Source organism: Plectrocnemia conspersa, unplaced genomic scaffold (assembly GCF_051122295.1).
Source record: "Plectrocnemia conspersa isolate PC_06_02 unplaced genomic scaffold, ASM5112229v1 ptg000001l, whole genome shotgun sequence".
Lineage (NCBI taxonomy): Eukaryota > Metazoa > Arthropoda > Insecta > Trichoptera > Polycentropodidae > Plectrocnemia > Plectrocnemia conspersa.
In genome coordinates this window covers 1468065-1488598 of record NW_028277165.1, presented here as the reverse complement: position 1 = coordinate 1488598, position 20534 = coordinate 1468065, and the positions used below count along the sequence as shown (strand labels likewise).

General features: G+C 31.9%; 3 protein-coding genes across 3 annotated transcripts; 1 reads left to right on the top strand and 2 right to left on the bottom strand.

Annotated features, from left to right (window-relative positions):
- Window positions 1-118: 118 nt before the first annotated feature.
- On the top strand, window positions 119-2843 carry LOC148238331 (uncharacterized). Its single transcript, XM_088197862.1, has 3 exons — window positions 119-240; window positions 481-712; window positions 1116-2843. The coding sequence occupies exons 1-3, from the start codon at window positions 226-228 to the stop codon at window positions 2564-2566; spliced, it is 1698 nt and encodes a 565-aa protein (XP_088053988.1). The 5' UTR covers window positions 119-225; the 3' UTR covers window positions 2567-2843.
- LOC148238330 (uncharacterized) lies at window positions 2830-14888 on the bottom strand. Its single transcript, XM_088197943.1, has 11 exons — window positions 14391-14888; window positions 13956-14034; window positions 7346-7482; window positions 7121-7275; window positions 6912-7044; window positions 6658-6840; window positions 6482-6587; window positions 6267-6410; window positions 4128-4219; window positions 3910-4065; window positions 2830-3820 (listed from the first exon to the last, which is right to left on the bottom strand). Exons 3-11 carry the CDS (start codon window positions 7454-7456, stop codon window positions 3500-3502), a joined length of 1401 nt encoding a protein of 466 aa, XP_088054069.1. The 5' UTR covers window positions 7457-7482; window positions 13956-14034; window positions 14391-14888; the 3' UTR covers window positions 2830-3499.
- A 1875-nt stretch (window positions 14889-16763) lies between these two features.
- Window positions 16764-20008, bottom strand: edl (ETS-domain lacking). Its single transcript, XM_088198696.1, has 3 exons — window positions 19889-20008; window positions 17281-17489; window positions 16764-17195 (listed from the first exon to the last, which is right to left on the bottom strand). Exons 2-3 carry the CDS (start codon window positions 17426-17428, stop codon window positions 16981-16983), a joined length of 363 nt encoding a protein of 120 aa, XP_088054822.1. The 5' UTR covers window positions 17429-17489; window positions 19889-20008; the 3' UTR covers window positions 16764-16980.
- Window positions 20009-20534: the final 526 nt, after the last annotated feature.

Here is a 20534-nt window from a genome sequence, read left to right as displayed (position 1 = left end):
ATACGTTTTAAGAAATTAAGTCCCTCCCCCTCTAAGTTTTAATCTATACATTAATGCAAATAACATGAATAGAGTTTTTATTTTATCTGTGAATAATTTAAAATTTCAAATTAAAAATATAGTTTAAAATGAGTGTTTGCGTACCCGGTCGATTGACGAGCTAGAAAGCTTACGAACGTCCGAACTGTCAAACGGGGCGGCGCCGACAGCGCTCCGCTGTTTATCATGTTCGGAGAGAGGGTGAGCGCTTAACAAAAATTAAAACGCGTCCATAAACTTTCAAAATTTCCACCTGTGGATTTGTCTACGCGTTAATGTTTCGTCCGAAGGAGCTCTCCGAGCTAGCATCGATTTGTCATTATTTTTAATGTGCTCCATGACCCGACGCAGCTTCTTTGTTTTGAAGAACGCATGTTATTTTCCTCTGGCTAGACACAAGCGCGACTTTTCATATAATAATGTGATCTTTCTCGCTTTCAGAATTCGAACGTTCAACACGTTCAAAATTTTCAAATAGTGGAGCAGGATTGCAATTTAGGCAACGTGCATATGCGCTCGGAGTTCCAAAAGAACATGGAGATCTATAACAATGCGTTTAACGGCAGACAAACCATGACAATGACACCGTCGCAACAATTTCAAATCAAAAGAGAAATGGAAGACAGTTGGAGCAATCGTAATTATGTTACCAACACTAACGTTATTAATCCGGGTAAGTCGTATACTTCTAAATTTATTAATACATAAAAATAAATTCAGTAATTTAAATTTAATTTTACCTTATAAATGTCTGGGCCAAGTTCTTGTTTTAAACTGCACTCATTGAAAAAAAACTAAAGATCAAAATGTTCTATTATATTGTATATTCTTGGCAATAAACTGACTAATATGGTTTTATCAAATTATCGTTTCAATTTCAACTTTACATTAATGTATTATTTTCATGTTAATGACTTTTTATATCGATTGGTATTATATTATATGTTTTTTTATTATTGCTTCGTTGATATTTTCAATATTAAAAGTAAAAAAATATTTAAACAGCTCGATGATAGTAATTGTGACAACGATCACTGATCTGAACGTTTATAAAATGTATGTGAATTGATTTTCAGAAATGAGCAACGTGACTCTGCAAATAAACCAACCTACAGTCCCCAAAATGCCACTGGACATATACAACAACACGTTTTTCTATCAAAATAACTTTCAAACGATGTTTCCGTTGGAATTGTACGAGCGGCATCAAGCGATAGCCAACAGCTTCTTATCGGCGTATTCGAACGCGAGCGGCTCCAATCTCATGGTCCAACAATATTTACAGCAGTGTAATCCTCATCAAGTGATCAATAACTTTAACACGCTCAAAGATTCCAACTATAACAACGAATCTTACTTCAACCCCAAGACAAAGAACGATAATAATTGTCCTTTGAATGAAAATCTACCTACGTACGATAACCAAATGCCTGTTAAAACTCACACCCCTGACGAAGTGATGCCTCAAGTCGACGATCGCAATATATCCTCGGATGATTTAGAACGAGTTTTAAAACCGTACATAATTTCGTGCGACGATCCCAAATTAGCGTCCCCTAATCAAGATCAAGTTTCATTCAACAACAACGAACTCAATAACATGTTCATGAATAAGGGGGTTCAGTGTGATGGTTTTAAAATAGATTCGCATTACAAATCCGAACAGGACGGATCGGATAAGATCAAAGAGGAGATATCGTCGACGTGCTGGAAGTGTAATTTTAGCTTTACGAATATTGTAGACTTTAAAGAACACTATAAAATATGCGTATCTAGCGCGGAAGAAGTCGAACAAGACGATAAGCTCAACGCTGAAAACGCCAGTAAACCTGAAGACCCACCGAAAGGAAGATATTCGTGCGAAACTTGCACGTACGTTTGTCAATCGCCGGCTATTTTGAAGATACACGAACGTGTCCATTCGGGAGAGAAGCCGTTCGCTTGTTCGTTTTGCGATTATAAATCTGGGCAGAAGAACAACGTCGCTAAGCACGTTTTGGTACACATGAAGAAAAAGCCGTACAGATGTCAATATTGCGATTATCGCTGCGCACAGAAAAATAACCTAGTCGTACACGAACGGACTCACACGGGCGTGAAGCCGTTCGCTTGTACCTTTTGCGAGTATAAAACGGTGCAAAAACCCAATTTGGTAAAACATATGTATTTGCATACTAATGAAAAACCGTTTGCATGCGACGTATGCGATTATAGATGCGTTCAAAAGACGAATCTGACTAAACACAAGCAAAAGCACACTTTGGAAAAGCCATACGAGTGTACGGATTGCGATTATAAAAGCTCTCAAAAGGCGAACTTGAACAAACATCAATTGATACACAAAAAGTACGAGTTCAAGTGTAACAAGTGTTCGTTTAATAGCTTCAGCATATTAGAGCTGGACAAACATACGGAACTGAAACACAAAGAAGATGGGATGGAAGACGTGGATTTGTTGTATGATGTCAAACAAGAAGGATGTTATTCGTCAAATGTGAAGACCGAAAGCTCTAGTGCCAATTTTTAATGTATTATTATATAGACTGCGATATTTTAATTTATTTACATTTATATATATATATATATGTTATAACTATGCATTTTATACACATTTGCATTCCATTGAAAGATAGTTAAATTAGTTTACTTATTTATTGAGTAAATGTACAAAAGTTAAATTAATATCTAGTTGTATTTGTATGTATTATATTTATATATGCACTCTGTGTATATATAAATAAAAAACTTTTTTTGTATATTGTGTATATACGTACAAGAAAATAAATAATATTTTTCATATAAAATCTTTTATTATATCCTGATTCAGTTATAAAAATATCAAAATATTATCATTTTGAACTAAAATTACTTAAAAATCTATAGTTATTGCGACACTAGTGCATCTATACTCCGTCCGTTACGCACAGTCAGTATCATGCAACACTACTGTTGCTTTTACAATAAAATATTTTCTGAGAATTGATTCTCATATTAATATTAAGTATAGCATTAATTAATATTTATTTATTATATCGGACAGAGTATAGTTTGTATGAAAACACTATTATATGAACTAAATAAGTCCATTCGCATTTAAAGTACAATTTGTCTCCGAGTTCAAAGATAAGGCAGAACCACAATGCGGCAATCCTTAATTAATTTATCCTATAAAGCACAGATATAATATTCTATCATTAACAAGCTTCAGTACTTGCCAGATAAAAATCAATCTTATAAACTATTCATGTAAAAAAATCATCTATTCTAAATAGTTTCATTTTCAAACCACATGTAAAAAAATATATCAAATATATAAATATTTTTCAATCACCTCGAATTTATCACATTTTCAAATCCTCGCGTGAAAGCCTAAATCCAATCAAGGTTCTCCCGTGATTGTAGACCCAACGACGGATTATCCCGTCAAAATATGCATGAATCAGGAATGACAAAAACATGTTTAACTATTATCAAAGAGCAGATATTCGTTTAGGGTTCTCGGTAGCTCAAACGAAAGTACCACGTCGCGTAGCATCATTCCCATCAGATTTCTTATGTATAAGCGCAGCTGCATTTTCAGAGACAAAGGTCTAGAAGCTTTATCGATCAGCGCTGCCTTCTGTTCCGGATTCAGTATATTATTTCTTCTGATCATGCACAAGTCAAACGATTGAGCGGCGTCCAAAAGAGCAAAGAAGATGTGTTCTTTTTCCGGGTTGACCACATTATGCAGAGAGTTGAGTATACCATCCGGATCTCTGAATTGAGTCTTCATTATGACCTAAAAATATATAGCAGTATTTAGTAGACCAATTTTCCTTCCATTGTCGACACAAATGGATTAAATTGAGCTAAATATAAAAAAATTACCCTAGCTCCATGTTTCAGTAGCAAGTTGACTACTTCTGCATCAGGATTTATGTTGCTCGCTAAATATTCTGCGAGCACAGGCCTCAATTGAGAGCCTGGATCTCCGATATCATTGTATACACGTAAGTTAGGATCTGCTCCATAAGCAAGTAAGAGCTAAAAATGTATATGATTGTAAATAAAATGTTTTTTTTCTGGAGAATATATGTTTAACTTACACGAAGTATTTCCATCCTGTGCTGTATGTTATCAGAGCAGGCTACGTGTAATGATGATCCAATTATGTTACTAGAATAGTTTACATCAGCTCCTGAAAAGGAAAAAGTAAAGAAATATTGTAATGACATATGTATGTATAGAAATCATCAATTTGTATATTACATGAGGTAAGATGACCAGATTTTGAAAATATTAAAGGAGGTCCCTAAAAATAAAAAGGCCATCTCGGAAATTTATGTTCGAGGAGGTTAAATTGCTGCGGAGGTTAAAAAAAAAGATGGTCATAACAAAAACTTTTTCTCGATGAGGAATTTTTCGTTCATAGACCATTTCAGAAACAATTGTTCGAGGAAGACAGATTACTGCGACAGCTAAAAAAAGAAAAAAGTTCATTTCGAAAATTTTTATAAGTTTTTATTTTTTTCTAGTCGCCAGACGTCGTCCTTTTGGAAACCCCGTCCTTTATGCTCCACTCACAAAAATATTCGAGTTGACCTTGTTTTTGCTCCCGCAGCGCTGATTATCTGAAGAACAATGTCTGATATGACCTTTTTTTAGTGTCCCTTTGATATTTTCAAAATTTGGTCACCTTATTACTATAACATGAAACCCATATATTTTATTTTATTTTTTATAATCATTGTTTTTAAACTTTATCTTATTTTTATGGCAAAAATCTTATGTGAAATATAAATATTACAGTACTTTAAGATTTATATTGTGAATTAATGCACGTGTCATTTGGCCAAAACAAGAATATTTCGATCATGCTAATAACTATTATAAATAAAATATGATTTTTATTAAATAATGTACATATATAATAATTTAATGGAATTTAAAGCTGGGATGTCATTTCAGCTTTTTTCATGAGGGGGGGGGGGAAAGCTGGTCAGTATGTGATCGTTTTTTTAATATTATTTTTCATTAAGATTTATGACATTTCATTAAATGACATGCATTTTTCAGAGCAAGTTGAAGTGAGCACATTTCCCACCTACCACCCCCTAAATGACGTCCCAGTTTAGAATTTACGTCAAAAGCAATATAATCGTGCCATCTCAGTGGAGACGATATGTGCGAGATGCGAATACTTTGGATTATTTTGTACTTGACCTAACGAAAGTTCTAAAACTATAATTTGTTTTAGGTTAGGTTTTGAGTGTGAACAGCAAATGAACGTTTCACAACTGTCAAACTGTTTCATGGACATTGTGGAGCAGCATATAATTTCACTACCGCCAATCAGTTAAAGTATATTTTTGCTGGTAATAATATATATTTACTAGTGAAAATGTATTTGGACTACACCAGTGAAAATATAATTTCACTGAAAAATTCACATTCATTGTAACATTTACACATCGCATGTAAATAAATAATGATAAGTATGTAAATGTATATATTACTACGTATGGGAAAGTTAAAATCATATAATTTTAATAGCACCTGCCTGATAAATCATATTTTCACTGGTAGAAATATATATTTACTAGTGAAAATGTATTCTGATATGATTTTACAGAAATTACATATTTTAAAAAATATTTTATGGATAGATTCGAAACGGTTTTTTTTTAGATTTTCTCTAAGTCTGATTAAGTCTGATGATTCGATTTCTTTAAGATTCATAGTATTTTATTAAATGGCATGCATTTTTTCGACAAAAAAAGGATGCCTCCACCTGTCCCCCCCCCCTCCCTTCTATAAATTATAGTTGCAGCAATAATTTTATGCCGTAAATTTCCTTTTTTTTTAATAAATTTAATCAATCTAATAAAGTATTTATTGATTTAGTAATTATATTACATAATCAACTTTTAAAATGTTATGATCAATAAATGAACGTAAAAATTGAACATAAATTATTTTTATAAAAATAAATTAGTCTTGCTTTTGTTTTGGTCACAAATATGACCAATTAATTTGTTATACAAAATTATTAACTTAAAAATAATCTCTGATTTGAAGCATACTTAAGTATTAAAACTACTAATTGAAATTCAGGTGAGTTGACGTTAAAGTGTAACATGAATAGAACATCTAAAATTAATCTGAGGAAATCTATAAATATAGACCTCACAGAGATTATGAAAGAATGTTTCGCTAGAGGTTTTAAAATTCAATTGTATACTAACCACTTTTTAGAAGAAGCTCGATGATCGGCATGTCGCCTTTCAAGATGGCTAAATCCAAAGGACTAGGTTTAGACACATCCTCCATCGATTCATAGTTCAATCTGGCTCCTTGTTTTAACAGCAAGTTCACAATTTTAATATTGCCTGAAAATAATATATTGATTTTATTTAAAATGAGCATGAAATCTTATGAGAATATTTATTAAGATAATCACCGGAGAGTACTGCATAATGCAGAACGGTTCTGAAGTCATGTCTGGCATCAGTCATCGCGTTAACATCAGCTCCATAGTTCAATAATAACAAGACAGAATCCATCCCCTTTAAAAGATAAGCGTTTTAATTTAAAATATAAACGAAGCTGTGAAATGTTTCATATTGATATACATACATGATTAAAACGAGCCGCTTTCATCAAAGGAGTCATTCCAGATCTGTCTCTAGAATCAGGATTAGCACCGAACATCAATAGCAGTTCCAAGTACTCAGGATCGTTCACCAGATTTATTTCAGAGCCGAAGAAATATCTTTTGTTCGGATCTGCTCGGTGCTCGAGCAACGATCGTGCAATCTCCTATAAATATAAATAAACATTATTATATACAGAATACTTTTTCTTTATCAACATTAAGCTATATTAATTACAATATGTTTATTTCTTATAGCAAGTCTTAGAGGTTCGTCGCATAGTGTGGTTCTTGGGAATTCTTCGTCTGTATCTGGACGATAATCGACCGCAGCGCCATTTTCTAATAGTAGATCGACTAATTCAGCATATCTATAAATAAATTATAGGATTATTTATACTGATGTTAGTAGGATATAATGCCATTGAAAGTTAACTAATCACCGACCCATGCTCGGCTGATAAATGCAAAGCGCTATATCCACAATCGTCGCGTGCGTTGACGTCACACCCCCGCACCAAAAGCAATTTGGTAGCTTCCATATACCGTTGCCAAATTGCATAGTGCAATGGTCTTAAACCTTGAGTTACTGGTTCGTTTACCTAAATTTATATACATATAAAATAATATAAATGCATTTATATTATAAGCAAGAATGAGTTTGATGTTTACCTTTGCTCCGCATGCTAATAATATCCTTATCTCATCCAATGAAACCATCCGTATGATAGAATCGGCCAACTCCCTCTGAAGAGGATTTGTCGATAAACACTCAGTAGGCATCTTTGCTGTTGTGTTTTACCACTGACCTGAAAGATTTTAATACAACATTAATAATAATTTTATACTGTATATTAGAGTTAGACAAATATTTATCCTATCCCCGTTATTGCTTTTTACATACAAAATGTTATTGGCGTTAGAAGTTCATGCTTTAAAACATTATCTCAAACTTGAAACTTAACATTTGATATAATTAAGTGTTGGATACTAGCTTCTAGAATAGGAACTGACTTTGAATTAATGTAGCTTGTTAAGAGAAAGAATCACGGAAATATTTACTAACCAATGCTTCACTGTTTACGAATCGACTGAAAGCGTTGTTATTACGTCTCGTTTTAGAAACTCGAGGCTCGGAATTAAAGCAGAGCTTGATATATTCTCGTTGCATCTGACATGTCTCAGTATGTTAACAAGGAATTACTGTTGCACTTTCATTTTTAATTGATCGCTTCATTGGTTGCCAAATATGAGAAGCGTGTTAAGGTGCCAATAGTCCACCTTGATTCGAAAGAGGGTCAAAACCACTCGCGTCACCTTATCGTCATCGTTATCACATGATCGATCGACGTTTGGGATGACCATATCTGCACATGTGCTCTTTGAGCCTAACGCATAGTTGCAACACACCTCGCGAAAGCGACAACCCTGACAAGGCGAATAATAGATTAATCGATTCGTTCGTGTGATGGTCGATTAGTACTTTACTCAAAGAAGAATATTCTCTTTATATTACTGATGCTTACTTAATTAAAGTAGGTCTATGAATAAAAATTGGGGAAGAGGTAAATAAAAAGATATTAAACACTGTGGAACTAAATATCTCATAGTCAAACGAACTATAAAATATTATTCAGCTTCAAACTCTAAGCTCGTCTCTTTATGGAATACATTTTCCAACCGCGTGATAGTTTTTCTTAAACTGTATACAGATCCTACGGTTCCTACTAGATACCGGATTATAAGTATACCACTCGTTGCGAGCTGAATTTAAGAAATGTAATATAAAATAAACTACTATATTATCAGTCTTTGACAAAAATTGGTCCTCATTCCTTCGATAAATTTGTTTGATAAAATTCTTCCCAGATATATTCAGAAACGTCTAGTCGGTGCTAGTGGGTTACAACGCGGTCTTCGTCCACGTCGTTACACTGCCGCTAACTTCTTGTGCCTATCGAAGACGGTGACAAAATCGCTCAATTCTAAAATCCAGGTTAACAAAGTCTATACTGACTTTTAAAGAGTACTCGACATAGTTTGCCATGACCTTTTTTTTCAAAAGTTAAGCATCTTTGATTTCTCTAACTCTCTTGTGTTAGTTTTTTCGAGTTACTTTGGAGTACCACAGGGAATCAATCATGGTCCTCTGCTACATGAACGATATACATGTGGTAAATAAGAACTCGGAATATTTATTATATGTTGATGATATGAGAGTGTTTTAGAGTATTCGTACAAATTTGGATTCACTCTCTACGAAAAGACCTGAAAAACCGATACATTTCAGTTTCAGTGTCGTGTTGCTACATTTTCTAGATTTCCCTTGGGGAATTCTCTTACAGTTTAAGTGGAGGTCTTTTAAGCAGAAATACTTCTATTGATTTATGATTGAGAGATTTTGTGTGCACATCGCTAAAGTTTGTCATAAGGCGTTGATGATACTCAGCTTCGTTTTGCGGAGCGCGTGTCCCTTGCCGATTCTCGTTATATACGATACACTAGTTCGTATCGTTCTCAAATATTATTCCATTGTCTGGTTTATTAGACGACGCAAAGTGCTCCTTGTTGTTGGAAAGGATTCAAATAATTTGTCAGATATCTCTACAAGAGAGAGTTATCCTTATTTGTACCCAAGCACCTTTTGCTAGGAGCGTTAGGATACAATTCATTAGATTCTCGGCTGAGCGTATACATAATAAAGCACTTTTCAGAATTGCTAAGGAGTGGTGTCAATTCGTCAATGCTTGGCGACCTTCATCTGCGAGCTGTAGCGTCGCGATTGCGTCCCTTATTCTTGACGTCTCAACGAGCTTTTCAAAAAACACACAAGGATTTTTTTGGCGATAGCTATCAATAGTTTACACAATTCATGTGGGATAGTGCTCATATATTTTAGATGTGCATCATATTCGCACTTTCAAATATTTAATGGAATTATTTAACATTTCTTGTGAATCTTTAATGATAATATTTCTGCTAAAGAGTGCTGTGACATCAACAAACATGAGCGTATGTTTGTTGATGTATTGTATATGTATGAATGTATGTATGTGAAAAATTAAGTCCAACTTTATTGTGTAATGGCCATCTTGATGAATTATAAAAACCTGTCTATCATGATGGTAAACTTTTTAACGTTTTTGAACTGTGAAATTTTTCAAATTAAAATTAAAACTCATTTATATATGCTGGCGTCATTCAAGGTTAAATTTTAGAACCCTTGCTATTTGGAATAATGAACTACCCATAAACGATATCGCCGCTTTTGACTTGCTACTGAAAGTCCCATTGAAAGCGTCGCAATTATGTTATCTCGTAGATGGAAAAAATCTAAAATTAACAATTTTACAATTTCTAGATTGGCAAAATACCCAGATCTCACTTTAGATTCCAAATTTTCGTGGAAATAAACTAATAAAATAAATTTAAGACCTGTAATTTTATACATAATTAATTATAAATATGCAATAACACTAAAAAGCAAAATATTCCACTAATAATAATGTCAAATGCTCCATGGATTGTTAGCAGCTCGATGTAAAACTTTCAATTAATTATAAAAATATGCATCTAATCTAAAGTAACTTAGATTTTAGATTAAATTGTCGAGCTTTATTTCGTTTTCTTTATTTTAAAATGCGTAGAAGTCATATATTGTTCTGGTAGAAAGTGACGATAAAGAACAACGTGCTTTGTTGATCAACGCATTTTCGTTGTTATTGCGCTTTTCTATCTGTGGGGAAAATATGTTTGTGGCCATCGGCCAACTGCCTATTTTATTCTCCACAAAAAGCACGTGAGTCGAGGGTAAGACGCAGGTGAATCGATCTAGTACAACTTTCTGCGCAGAATTGAAATGATCGTTCTATTTTTCACGCAAGCTCCAGAAAATGGCACAAAGATCGACTTCTTATTTCGGGCCCTCTTTCAATGATGTACCAAAATACCGCACAGACGTTCAAGTTCAATCAACCTCTCGTTTGCGCTTTTTATCTATAAAAGTTCAAACACTTGCGTTTATTTTACTGAAACTTATGAAATTGCATTTATACATATATGTATATTTATTCAGATCATGTGTAATAAAATTTCCACGTGAAGCAGCAGAAAAAAAGTCTGGCCAAAACATACTTCCTCTTGGAAATCTTCCATGAGCCGCGATCGTCTTCCGATGAACTCATTATTTTATGTGTGTGTTACGTTGATGAGTGTTAAAAAGAAAAGTCACGATTCTGGGAAATTTTATATTAGAATAATTTTGGCTATGTACAAAAACGTTACGATTGCCAAACTTTTTTGATGAAAAAAATCTGCGGGCATTCACATCTTCTAAATCTCCAGTAAAAGGGTTGATCCAAAATCTTCTCGGACGTCAACGCTTATAAATAGAAAATGTGGCCATGCGAAAGCGCATAAGTATAAAAGTACATTAAATTAGTCGCCAAAATTTCAACTACGCTTGATTAGCAAAATTGACGTTTATACATTTATATTCGCAGCTTGGTGATGGTAACATGTGCAAGATTACGACGACACCTTGACCGAATGCCAAGTTTTGAACTCGTGCCACCTGAACACAAAGAGATAACACCTGAGACAAAGGGCTTTGAACTTGAAGATTTGGCGGTGATTTCCAGACTTTCCAGACATATAAAGTATTTATAAACACTAAAACTATTCATACTAAAACAAAAAGTATTACGAATACTACTCCGAATAAAAAACTAATATTTCTAGTTAATAGTTAAAAGTGTGGAATATTTCATTATAAAATATACAAATTTCATTTTCTTGAAGCATGAGAGATAAGTACATATATAATGAAAGCCATGTGGCGGTTTGTTGTTTTCCAGAGTTTTTATCAAATTTATCAAGTGTTTTTCAATCGACGTGCCGCGAGCTATTTTGGCAAAAATATCAAATTTTGAAAAAAGTTGATAAATTTAAAGCTGCGCGACTCAAAACGTTACGTATTTAAAATAGCAGTTCATTATAAAAAATAATTAAAAAATTGTATTGTGCAGTTTTTAATTACTAATGTGAAAATATAAGCCAGCGCAGCATAGTATATTTCAGCATTTTCTTAGAAATTAGTGTTTTATTATAAATTATATTCCTAGTTATAAGATATACAACTATTTTTCACGTAAAATTATGTGAACGTTGAAAATAGAACGAACTATTTCTGTCTGATTCATTTTTAAGTTTTCGTTATATGCTACGATCGTTGATAAATAAATGAACCATTTTTTTCTGAAATGAGACGATGTTACAGTGGGACAATATTGCGTTTTATAATTAAAAATTTCCATTTCTATTCATTTATAAAGCTCATTTTTGAAACGCTGTGAACGTTGAGAATGAAGTAAATCATTTTTGCCTGATTTTTACAAAATCAAAGTTTTTTTAAATATGATTGCAATAGAAAAAATATTGCGTTATATAATTAAAATGATGAGATTATTACCTATTTAAAAATATAATTTTACGTATTCGTTAAATGCTGCGAATGTTAAGAATGGAACGAACTATTTCTGCATAAATTTTAAAATCTCAAAGAATGCGTAATATAGAACGCCAATTTAGTGTAAGAATATTGCGTATTATTGTTAAAACAGCATTTATAAAATATAAAACTGATTTTTGCGTCTTCGTTAAATGCTACAAACGTTGTGAATAAAGTAGACTATAATTGCCTAAATTAAATATGATTGCGTTATATAATTTAAGTAGCGAGATTTTTAGTTATTTAAAAATATACTTTTACGCATTCGTTAAATGCTGCGAACGTTAAGAATAGAACGGATTATTTCTGTATGAATTTTAAAACCTCAAAGTATGCAAAAATAGAACGCCATTTCTGTGTAAAAATATTGCGTTTTGAATTAAAATATTGTCATTTTCATTAATTTATAAAATATAAAACTAATTTTTATGTCATCGGGAAATACTGTGAACGCTTAAAATTAATTTAAAGGGGCATTTTTGCCTTAATTTTACAAGTAAAAAATGTTTATAAAACGGAACCTAAAAATATTCCGTTTTTTAATTAAAATAGCGTAATTTTTATCTATTTTTACGTATTCCTTAAATGCTGCGAACGTTGTGAATAGAACGGACCATTTTATTTTACAGCTTTAAAGTATTTATAAGAGCGCTTCTCTAAGAATCGGTCGAAATTGTGTCTATATGACAAGTTTTCGTATTCGATCAACGTTCGATCGATTGTTCTTATTTCATTCATCAAAGTCGATTTTATTCTCAGTTTTTTTGCCACATATGGACCAATAATATATCAAAAAAAAAGTAAAATCTAATATATTATTACTATCATGGTAGGAGTATAGCACAAGTGCAAAAAGTAATAAAATGTACGAAAAAACATGTTACATTTCCGCTGTACGATAAGGTATAGGGAACTTTTGCTTTAATAAAATGGGGGGGGGGGCTTTTATCCTATCTCACGAGAATTGAACGCAAAGCGCAATATTGTAAGCTCAAAACTCAAACTAATGAGCGTGTAGCTGGTGGAAGGCCTAGATTTGGGGCGATCGACAGCAAGAATTGATATTTCATATATCAATTTACTCGCGGCTAACTTCAGGCGTTACCCATAGTTTATGTAGTACTTTGCGGCATAAAATGCTATTATTTAATACTCGCTATGTAAAAATATTTGTATTTAGCTTTATAATAAATACAATCAAATCTTTCATGTTAAATAGAGATATGATATGATAGTTATATACACATAAAGAAGCAAAGATATAATAAATCTCTCACTCTACTTGGAAGACTATATTAATTTATTACAACGTCTTAATAAATTCGTATGACCGTCTATTCATCAAATCTTACGATTATTCCGACATCTCACGGACGCTGATCAATTTGGCAAAAGGTGCCAGACGTGTAGTAAAATATCGCCCACGAGCCACCGTTTGAACGTCGCTCGTTAAGAATAGAGAAGATCGCACGCAGTGAAAGCACGTGCTCGTAGAGCGTCGCAGCATTTATCTCTTTGTTTACATCTTCATTGAATCAATGGCGTATTTATATACAGAAAGACTTTATCTTAAAACCTACTATATGATAAAACTATATAGTAGGTTTTAAGGTTCTAGTATTAAAAAAATTAACATTTTTTTTGAAATAGCTTTTTAAATACACATACTTAGTTATGGAAAAACTTTTTAATCTTCTATGGAGGTCAGTCTTATTATTAGGACAATGGAAGCACTTATAGTTAGTTATAGCTAATAGTTGGAAATAAACTTACCGATTGCTTTCGTGAAATTTCACTGTAAGGATCAACTTTTCAGAACTTCTGGACTACGAATTCACAAGCTTCTGTCGCCCTGATTGGAAGTAAACAAAAATCCCGTGTGATTATCAGAAAAATATTTTTTATGTAGTGTTTTGTATTAGATAAATATATTTATTTAATGTAAATATTTAAGGTGTTGATGGTGATGTAATGAATGTTTTTATAAAATTTAATCATATTTATATACAAGAAAGCAGACTGGAGATCTGTGCTGTATATTTCTAAATAATAGTTGAACATGATCATTTAACTTTCGATGTGTATGTACTTTGTTTTGCTTCAGTGCTTGTGTTTCGAAAAGTTTTGATGATGTGCTATGATTCTGTTTCTGCATTATTAGTAGTCAATGGTGGGTAATACATGTTAAATGTGGTGAACGATAAGCACCTTTTGTGGCTCAACAGCCCTTTGTTTTGTTTCGCACTTCCCCAAATCCCACTGGTGCCAGACGAGTTGCTCGTCCAACTGCTTCGGTAGGACTGCCTCACTGCCAGTGTCTCGGGGCGATCGCACTTTTCCCCTGGAACCAGTCCAAGATGGACCAATGCCAAATACGAAGATGAACAGCTGAATAAAACAACACACTACTTGTGATCTCCGCGTTTGGGTGCAATGTACACTAGTGAAGTGTCGCAAATTTCTTTGTTTTCTTTTTCGGAAACAATGATCTTGGCAGTTTGAGGTCAAGATTCTGGCCGAGAGACAATTGAACCATAACTCGGTTAACGTTTTGTGACAATTTAATTTGATTGTGAAACTTTGGAAAGGAGCTAAAAACCGATAAGCGTTCGCCAGACATAATTATAAATTAGTTGACAGAATTTGGCAAGACATATGAAGTATTTCCACAGACAAAGGTGTCAGACACAAAAGGAACCAATGCATATTTACAGCAGAAAAAGGACTCGTTTTGTTCCTGTCTTAATTCCTTGTGTGTATTTATATCCAGTTTTGTGCATTTCATTCAACCAAGTAATAAAATATCGCTTAAGGGAGAGTGCTGAACTTTGGACAATGTTGATTGTTTCATTCATAACATAATAAATCAGCAGATTTATCTTAAAATTAAATACTTTTATTAAATATTAAAGGCAAAATATGAAATAAGATTACATTATGTAAGCATATTTTTATTATATCTCTTCTGTAACTTGCTCTCACGGTAAGTATTACATTAAGGTTATCTTCCGCAAGCAGCTCTTGTATATTTATTTTTTATTATTTTATTAATTTATTTAGCTAATAGGGCGTCATTTGGGGGATAGGTGGGGCATTTGCCTCCCCATGAATTTGGTCAGAAAAATGCATCATTTAATTAAATACTGCAGCTTAAATGACGTTTCTGTTTCTAAACCAGAAAATCTAAAAAAACTCCCATATCTATCCAGAAAATATTTTTTAAATATGCCATTTCAGTGAAATCATATCGGAATACATTTTCACCGGTAGATATATTTTTACCAGTGAAAATATAATTTATCAGGCAGGTGCTAGTAAAATTATATGATTTCAACTTTTCCATTTGTAGTAATATATACATTTACGTACTTATCATTATTTATTTACATGCGGTATATATAATAAATATTACAGTGAATATGTATTTTTCAGTAACGTTAAGTATTTCACTAGAGAAGGCCAAATACATTTTAACCGGTAGATATATATTTCCAATAGGGAAAATATAATTCTACTAATAGGCACTAGTGAAATGCAGCTCTAAAATGTCTATGAAACTCAATTTGACGTCCATTTGCTGTTCAAACCCAAACCTAACCTACACGAATTAACCAAACCCAACTTTAATTAAATCAAGTCCAAAATACTAACTAAACCAATTATATCTCAGGGGAAAATCGTGAAAAAAGATGTACAGACGTTGCATTTCGCACATTGCTCCATGGTTTGTCTGCACTTCGATATCACACTATTTTATAAAAATAGTACAGCTTTGCTGACCGATATTGCTACGGACTTCTAATATGAGAGTAGTGGTTAAAGTATATTCAACCCAAATTTTTGTCAATAAGAGGGCGCCAAAACAATTATCACTTCTCAGAAGTAAAAAATTCACGTCAAAAGCAATAAAATCGTTTCGGCGCTGTTGCGGTGGGAACGCTCAGTAACGAGTTTTTGTTGAATAAGCCCATCATACATTTTTCAACAAGATTAACGATACTATCAAAGTACGAACGTCTTTCTAAAAAAATGCATACAGTTTCTTTGGACCGATCATTGCATTGCATGTATGTATTTTGCTTGCTGTATCATGCTTTCTATATATAAAACAACGTTAAAATGTAATGTAGATAGATTTTATATAATTAGTAATGACTATAGATTTTTTAACCAATGAAAGCTGAAAATTCAATATTTTCTAAAAAGGTGCGCATTTGAGTAATACTTAGATTTGGTTAGAATAATATTATTTTTTTACTATAATATATGAAGTAATTCTGCTTATATCATATGGCTTATATTTTGTGCATTTCAATTTTGTAATTCAAGTATTTATTTAAGAGCTGTTAATTAGTTAATAAAAATGTGAAGTTTGTTTGACTAAGCAGTGAGAAATTCTAAGATATATAAAGTTAAAGGAAATTTAAAACAGCATGCAAAACGAGATAATTAAGTAGAACTAAAATTATGTATGTAAATGGTAAAAAGCTATTATTATTAAACAGTAAAAGACTTTAATTTAAAGGAAAAGATAATAAATGTGTCTTTTATATAATAAGATGTTCCTCTAATAACAAAACATTTTTCAGTACAAATCTTTTATTTTTAATGACTAGACAATATAAGTGTACATGATGATACAAATAAAACACTATTCTATAAAAAAATTACAACAAAATAGTCCGATTCATAAGGAATACATTGGTTCAATAGTAATATCAAAAAAATATACAGTATAATTAAGGAATGTGATAATATACTAGTAACTAGTTAATATATACAAATTGGCAATCACACATTATAAATACATGGCTCTGGCAAGTCTGATTTGAAAGTCTCTATACAAAAGCTTTCCACCCAAAGGCACTCTGTCTAAGTACATATCCATAGTCATCAGGCAGAGCGCTTTGCCGTTCATTAAAAAACGTTCTTTCCTCAACTCCTTAATGTTATGCTTTGAAGCCATCATATCTAACCAGTGGCATACATCTAAACGACTCCAATTTCTAGGATCTGTAATGAAAATAGAGATTAATTGGTAATTTTAATGTTTTACTATGGACAAAAGTTGTAATTTATTTGCATCTATATATAATACCTGATGATAAATTGTCTTCTGTTACTTTTTTTGATTTTTTCGACTCAAAACTGTTGTGGGACTTGAGCGTTTGCTTCTGTGACCAGTGATGAGAGCTGAAGAGGTTGGGGTGGTCAGGACTTCTGACTATTCCAGCGCTGTTTGCCATTTTTGTAAGACTGTTGAGCTTGACTATTGTGGTGGGTCTTCAAAATAATTCTCAATAGTATCTGAAAAATAATAAAATGATATTAGTTTTAATTAAGTATAAATGCTTTTTTACATTAAATAACATTTTCCAGATAAATATCTACTATATGCAAGAATTACACATCTATTCTATACTTAGATACATATATAATCAAATCAATATATTCTACTAGACAAAATACTTTTTTAAATTTAAATTTTCAAAAGTTTTTTACCTCTTTATTTATTTTTTTTCAAGATTTTTTTAACGAAGTAACGATTGTTTTATTTTTTGAATAGTCGCAATTTTGAAACAAGATGGCGGATTAAGCTGATAACAATTAAAAATTCAACTTAATTAAACCAGTATTGTGTAGAGTAATAATAATACAAAACATAGCAATAAAAACTTATAATACGCCTTTTTATATTACTAAAACTCAAATTTAAATATAAACATAAAATGCCCAAACACATCTTGCTCAATCTTGCACTTGCACAATCTCAAATTTCAGGTAATTGAAACATATATTTTTTTTAACCTACATAGTAATTTATTAGTGATACTGTAAAACTATTACTTATAATAGTTGGTCATTGTTATTATTTACCAAAACGTTTTAGCCAAATTAAAAAAGAGGTTGAAAGGAAAAATACAATTTTGCATCACTATAATATGTGATATATATAAGAAGTATTTACGCATCAGAAAACGCATACATGCGTCATATGTTATCGGTTCCACAAATATATTACTAATAGGTAGCAATTTCGATTCGAACTTCTACAAAATGTGATTATTTTTAAATATTACAAAATTATTAAGGTGTATCTTTAAAATTAAAACCCCTGGTTAATGGTGCCGGTTTGCTTTGCTTCGGCGACAACCTTATCAATATCAAAAATCAGAAACACTCGTTTGAGGCGGATGTATACATTTATTCTTTTTCATTTATATTATTTTTTTTTTGCCGTGTTTAATGTTTATTTAATTTAAAGTCACTGAGTATACATCACCGGTACGCATAGTATCCATGTGTGTTATTTGGATTTGCCTAAGCTTAAAAATTCTGTCAACGAAGCGAAATTCCAACATCGCAGTACAAAAAAGTTTCGTCTTCATCTCCCGTTTTTAACCAATAAGCGTCACGAAACGAATATTTTCAACCCCGCGTAGTATTTAAAAAATAGGTTATGACCCACTCAATGCACAGAAATTCATTTGTGGCCCAGTGGCCGGAAAATATGAATCACCCCTGATGCAAATAAAAATTTATAAGAGTCGGTTTACTAAACAATTGGCATTGTTATTTTAAAATACCGAATTAGTCACCGCGTCAACATAATCATGTAAATGTCCCAATGAGACATATCCTCGAACAACAAACGCGAGTAGGTATTGGTATATTTCCTGAAATGATTAATAATCATAATGCCATTATTCCATTTCGACGTATATTACAGTAGCACAATTGGATGGAAAAACGGCAAAGATTACGCAGTGACAGAAACGACGGATATCCGATCGGTCAATTCAAATTCAGAAATAGAGCACACACTCGAATAGAGCAGGATTCATTTCCGCGCCATTCAGGTATCATTGTTTTTTTCGTTATTATTTCGACTGTATGTATGTATGCATATGCCAGTGTGTGCTCACTGAACAACAGATTATATACGAAATAATAATGCGCAGAGGAAATCCTGCTGCGAACAAATGACCCTGTGTATTATTCATTGGAGATCCTTAAATCTTGGCGGTTTGATTACGGTGAGATTTTCGCAGTGTTTTAGCAAGCATTTAGGGTATTTTAATAAGATAAAAACTCATATGTTAATGTTTTATTTATATTTTATAGTTTAATAAAAAGTAGAGAGAATGTGTATTTGATATAGAAAATAAAAACTTATTGTTTTTGGTCAAGATTAAATACAGCTTTATACTAAAATAAGAAAATAAAAATAAAATATTTAATTAATAATTGGGTAAAATAAGACACTGACGGAAATGTTAACACTTGGACGCTGATTACCGGATTATAATTAAAAACTAGCTATAAACGTTCCCGAAAAAGTACACGCAAAGTAAATATTATATATAAAAAATAATTTTACTAATCATATTTTTATTATTAAACATTATTTTAATCGTACAACAATAATTAATTAACATTTTATATATGATGAATATAAAATTTTCAAAAATACTATAATAAATTAAAACTGTCGAAAAGTAACTCATTCAAAAGCCGCGTTAAGCCCGATGAATTAAAAAAAACGGGGCGCGAAACGATTTCTATTTAAATATTTTGTTATGTATTGATTAATAAATTTAATAATAAATAACAAACACATTTCTATAGATAAATTTAATTTTATAATTATTTATCATTTAATTGAACAGATAAAAATATATAGTTAATAAATAATAAGTAAATACCTATTGATTGAAGTCAAATCGCATTTCTTTGTCAAAAATATATCCAAAGTAGAACGAGTACAACACAACCGAACAACCCGAGAACCGGCGCTAGACTGATCAATGATCGTTGTCAAATGCATTTCCTCCAACGTTTATTCTCATGTCAGCGCTTCTCAATCGGTTATATAATAAATAATGCTTTTATTCCGAATTGTATAATCGACGAATTCTACAACTATAAATATGTACCAATAATATTAGTATTAATAAATATTTTATTAGATAGTTCAATTTCAGAGACAACTCTAAAATTAGTTTCTTAGCAAAAATAAAAAAAATAATCAAACAGTTTTTTGGTAAATTTTGATAAAAATAATGTCAACTCAAACCAACCTCAATCAAAATGTTTATCTACAGGGTAAATATAATAAAATTAACACCGTTGTGAAACTGGCCATATTTGCTTTCATTTTAAAATTGACACTATCTATCTAACTATGGCAGTTTCGTTTTCTATTCAGTCGTGTAACAACCACAAATTGAAAAAACATAATAACAATATAAAAACATTATTTTGCTAAATATATTGTTCAAATAATAACATACTCCAAAAACATGTACAAACAGAAAAATAGTTAAAATGGGTTAAACTAGGAATGGATGT

Excerpts from the sequence above, each read along its gene's own strand:
- edl (XM_088198696.1), bottom strand. The coding sequence starts at position 17,428 with ATGGCAAACAGCGCTGGAATAGTCAGAAGTCCTGACCACCCCAACCTC. Across the intron at positions 17,196-17,280 it reads AGAAGACAATTTATCATCAG|ATCCTAGAAATTGGAGTCGT; the intron begins GTATTATATATA and ends TTTTCATTACAG.
- LOC148238331 (XM_088197862.1), top strand. Across the intron at positions 713-1,115 it reads CACTAACGTTATTAATCCGG|AAATGAGCAACGTGACTCTG; the intron begins GTAAGTCGTATA and ends ATTGATTTTCAG.
- LOC148238330 (XM_088197943.1), bottom strand. The coding sequence starts at position 7,456 with ATGCCTACTGAGTGTTTATCGACAAATCCTCTTCAGAGGGAGTTGGCC. Across the intron at positions 6,841-6,911 it reads CTATAAGAAATAAACATATT|GAGATTGCACGATCGTTGCT; the intron begins GTAATTAATATA and ends TTATATTTATAG. Across the intron at positions 4,066-4,127 it reads ACAGGATGGAAATACTTCGT|CTCTTACTTGCTTATGGAGC; the intron begins GTAAGTTAAACA and ends ATACATTTTTAG.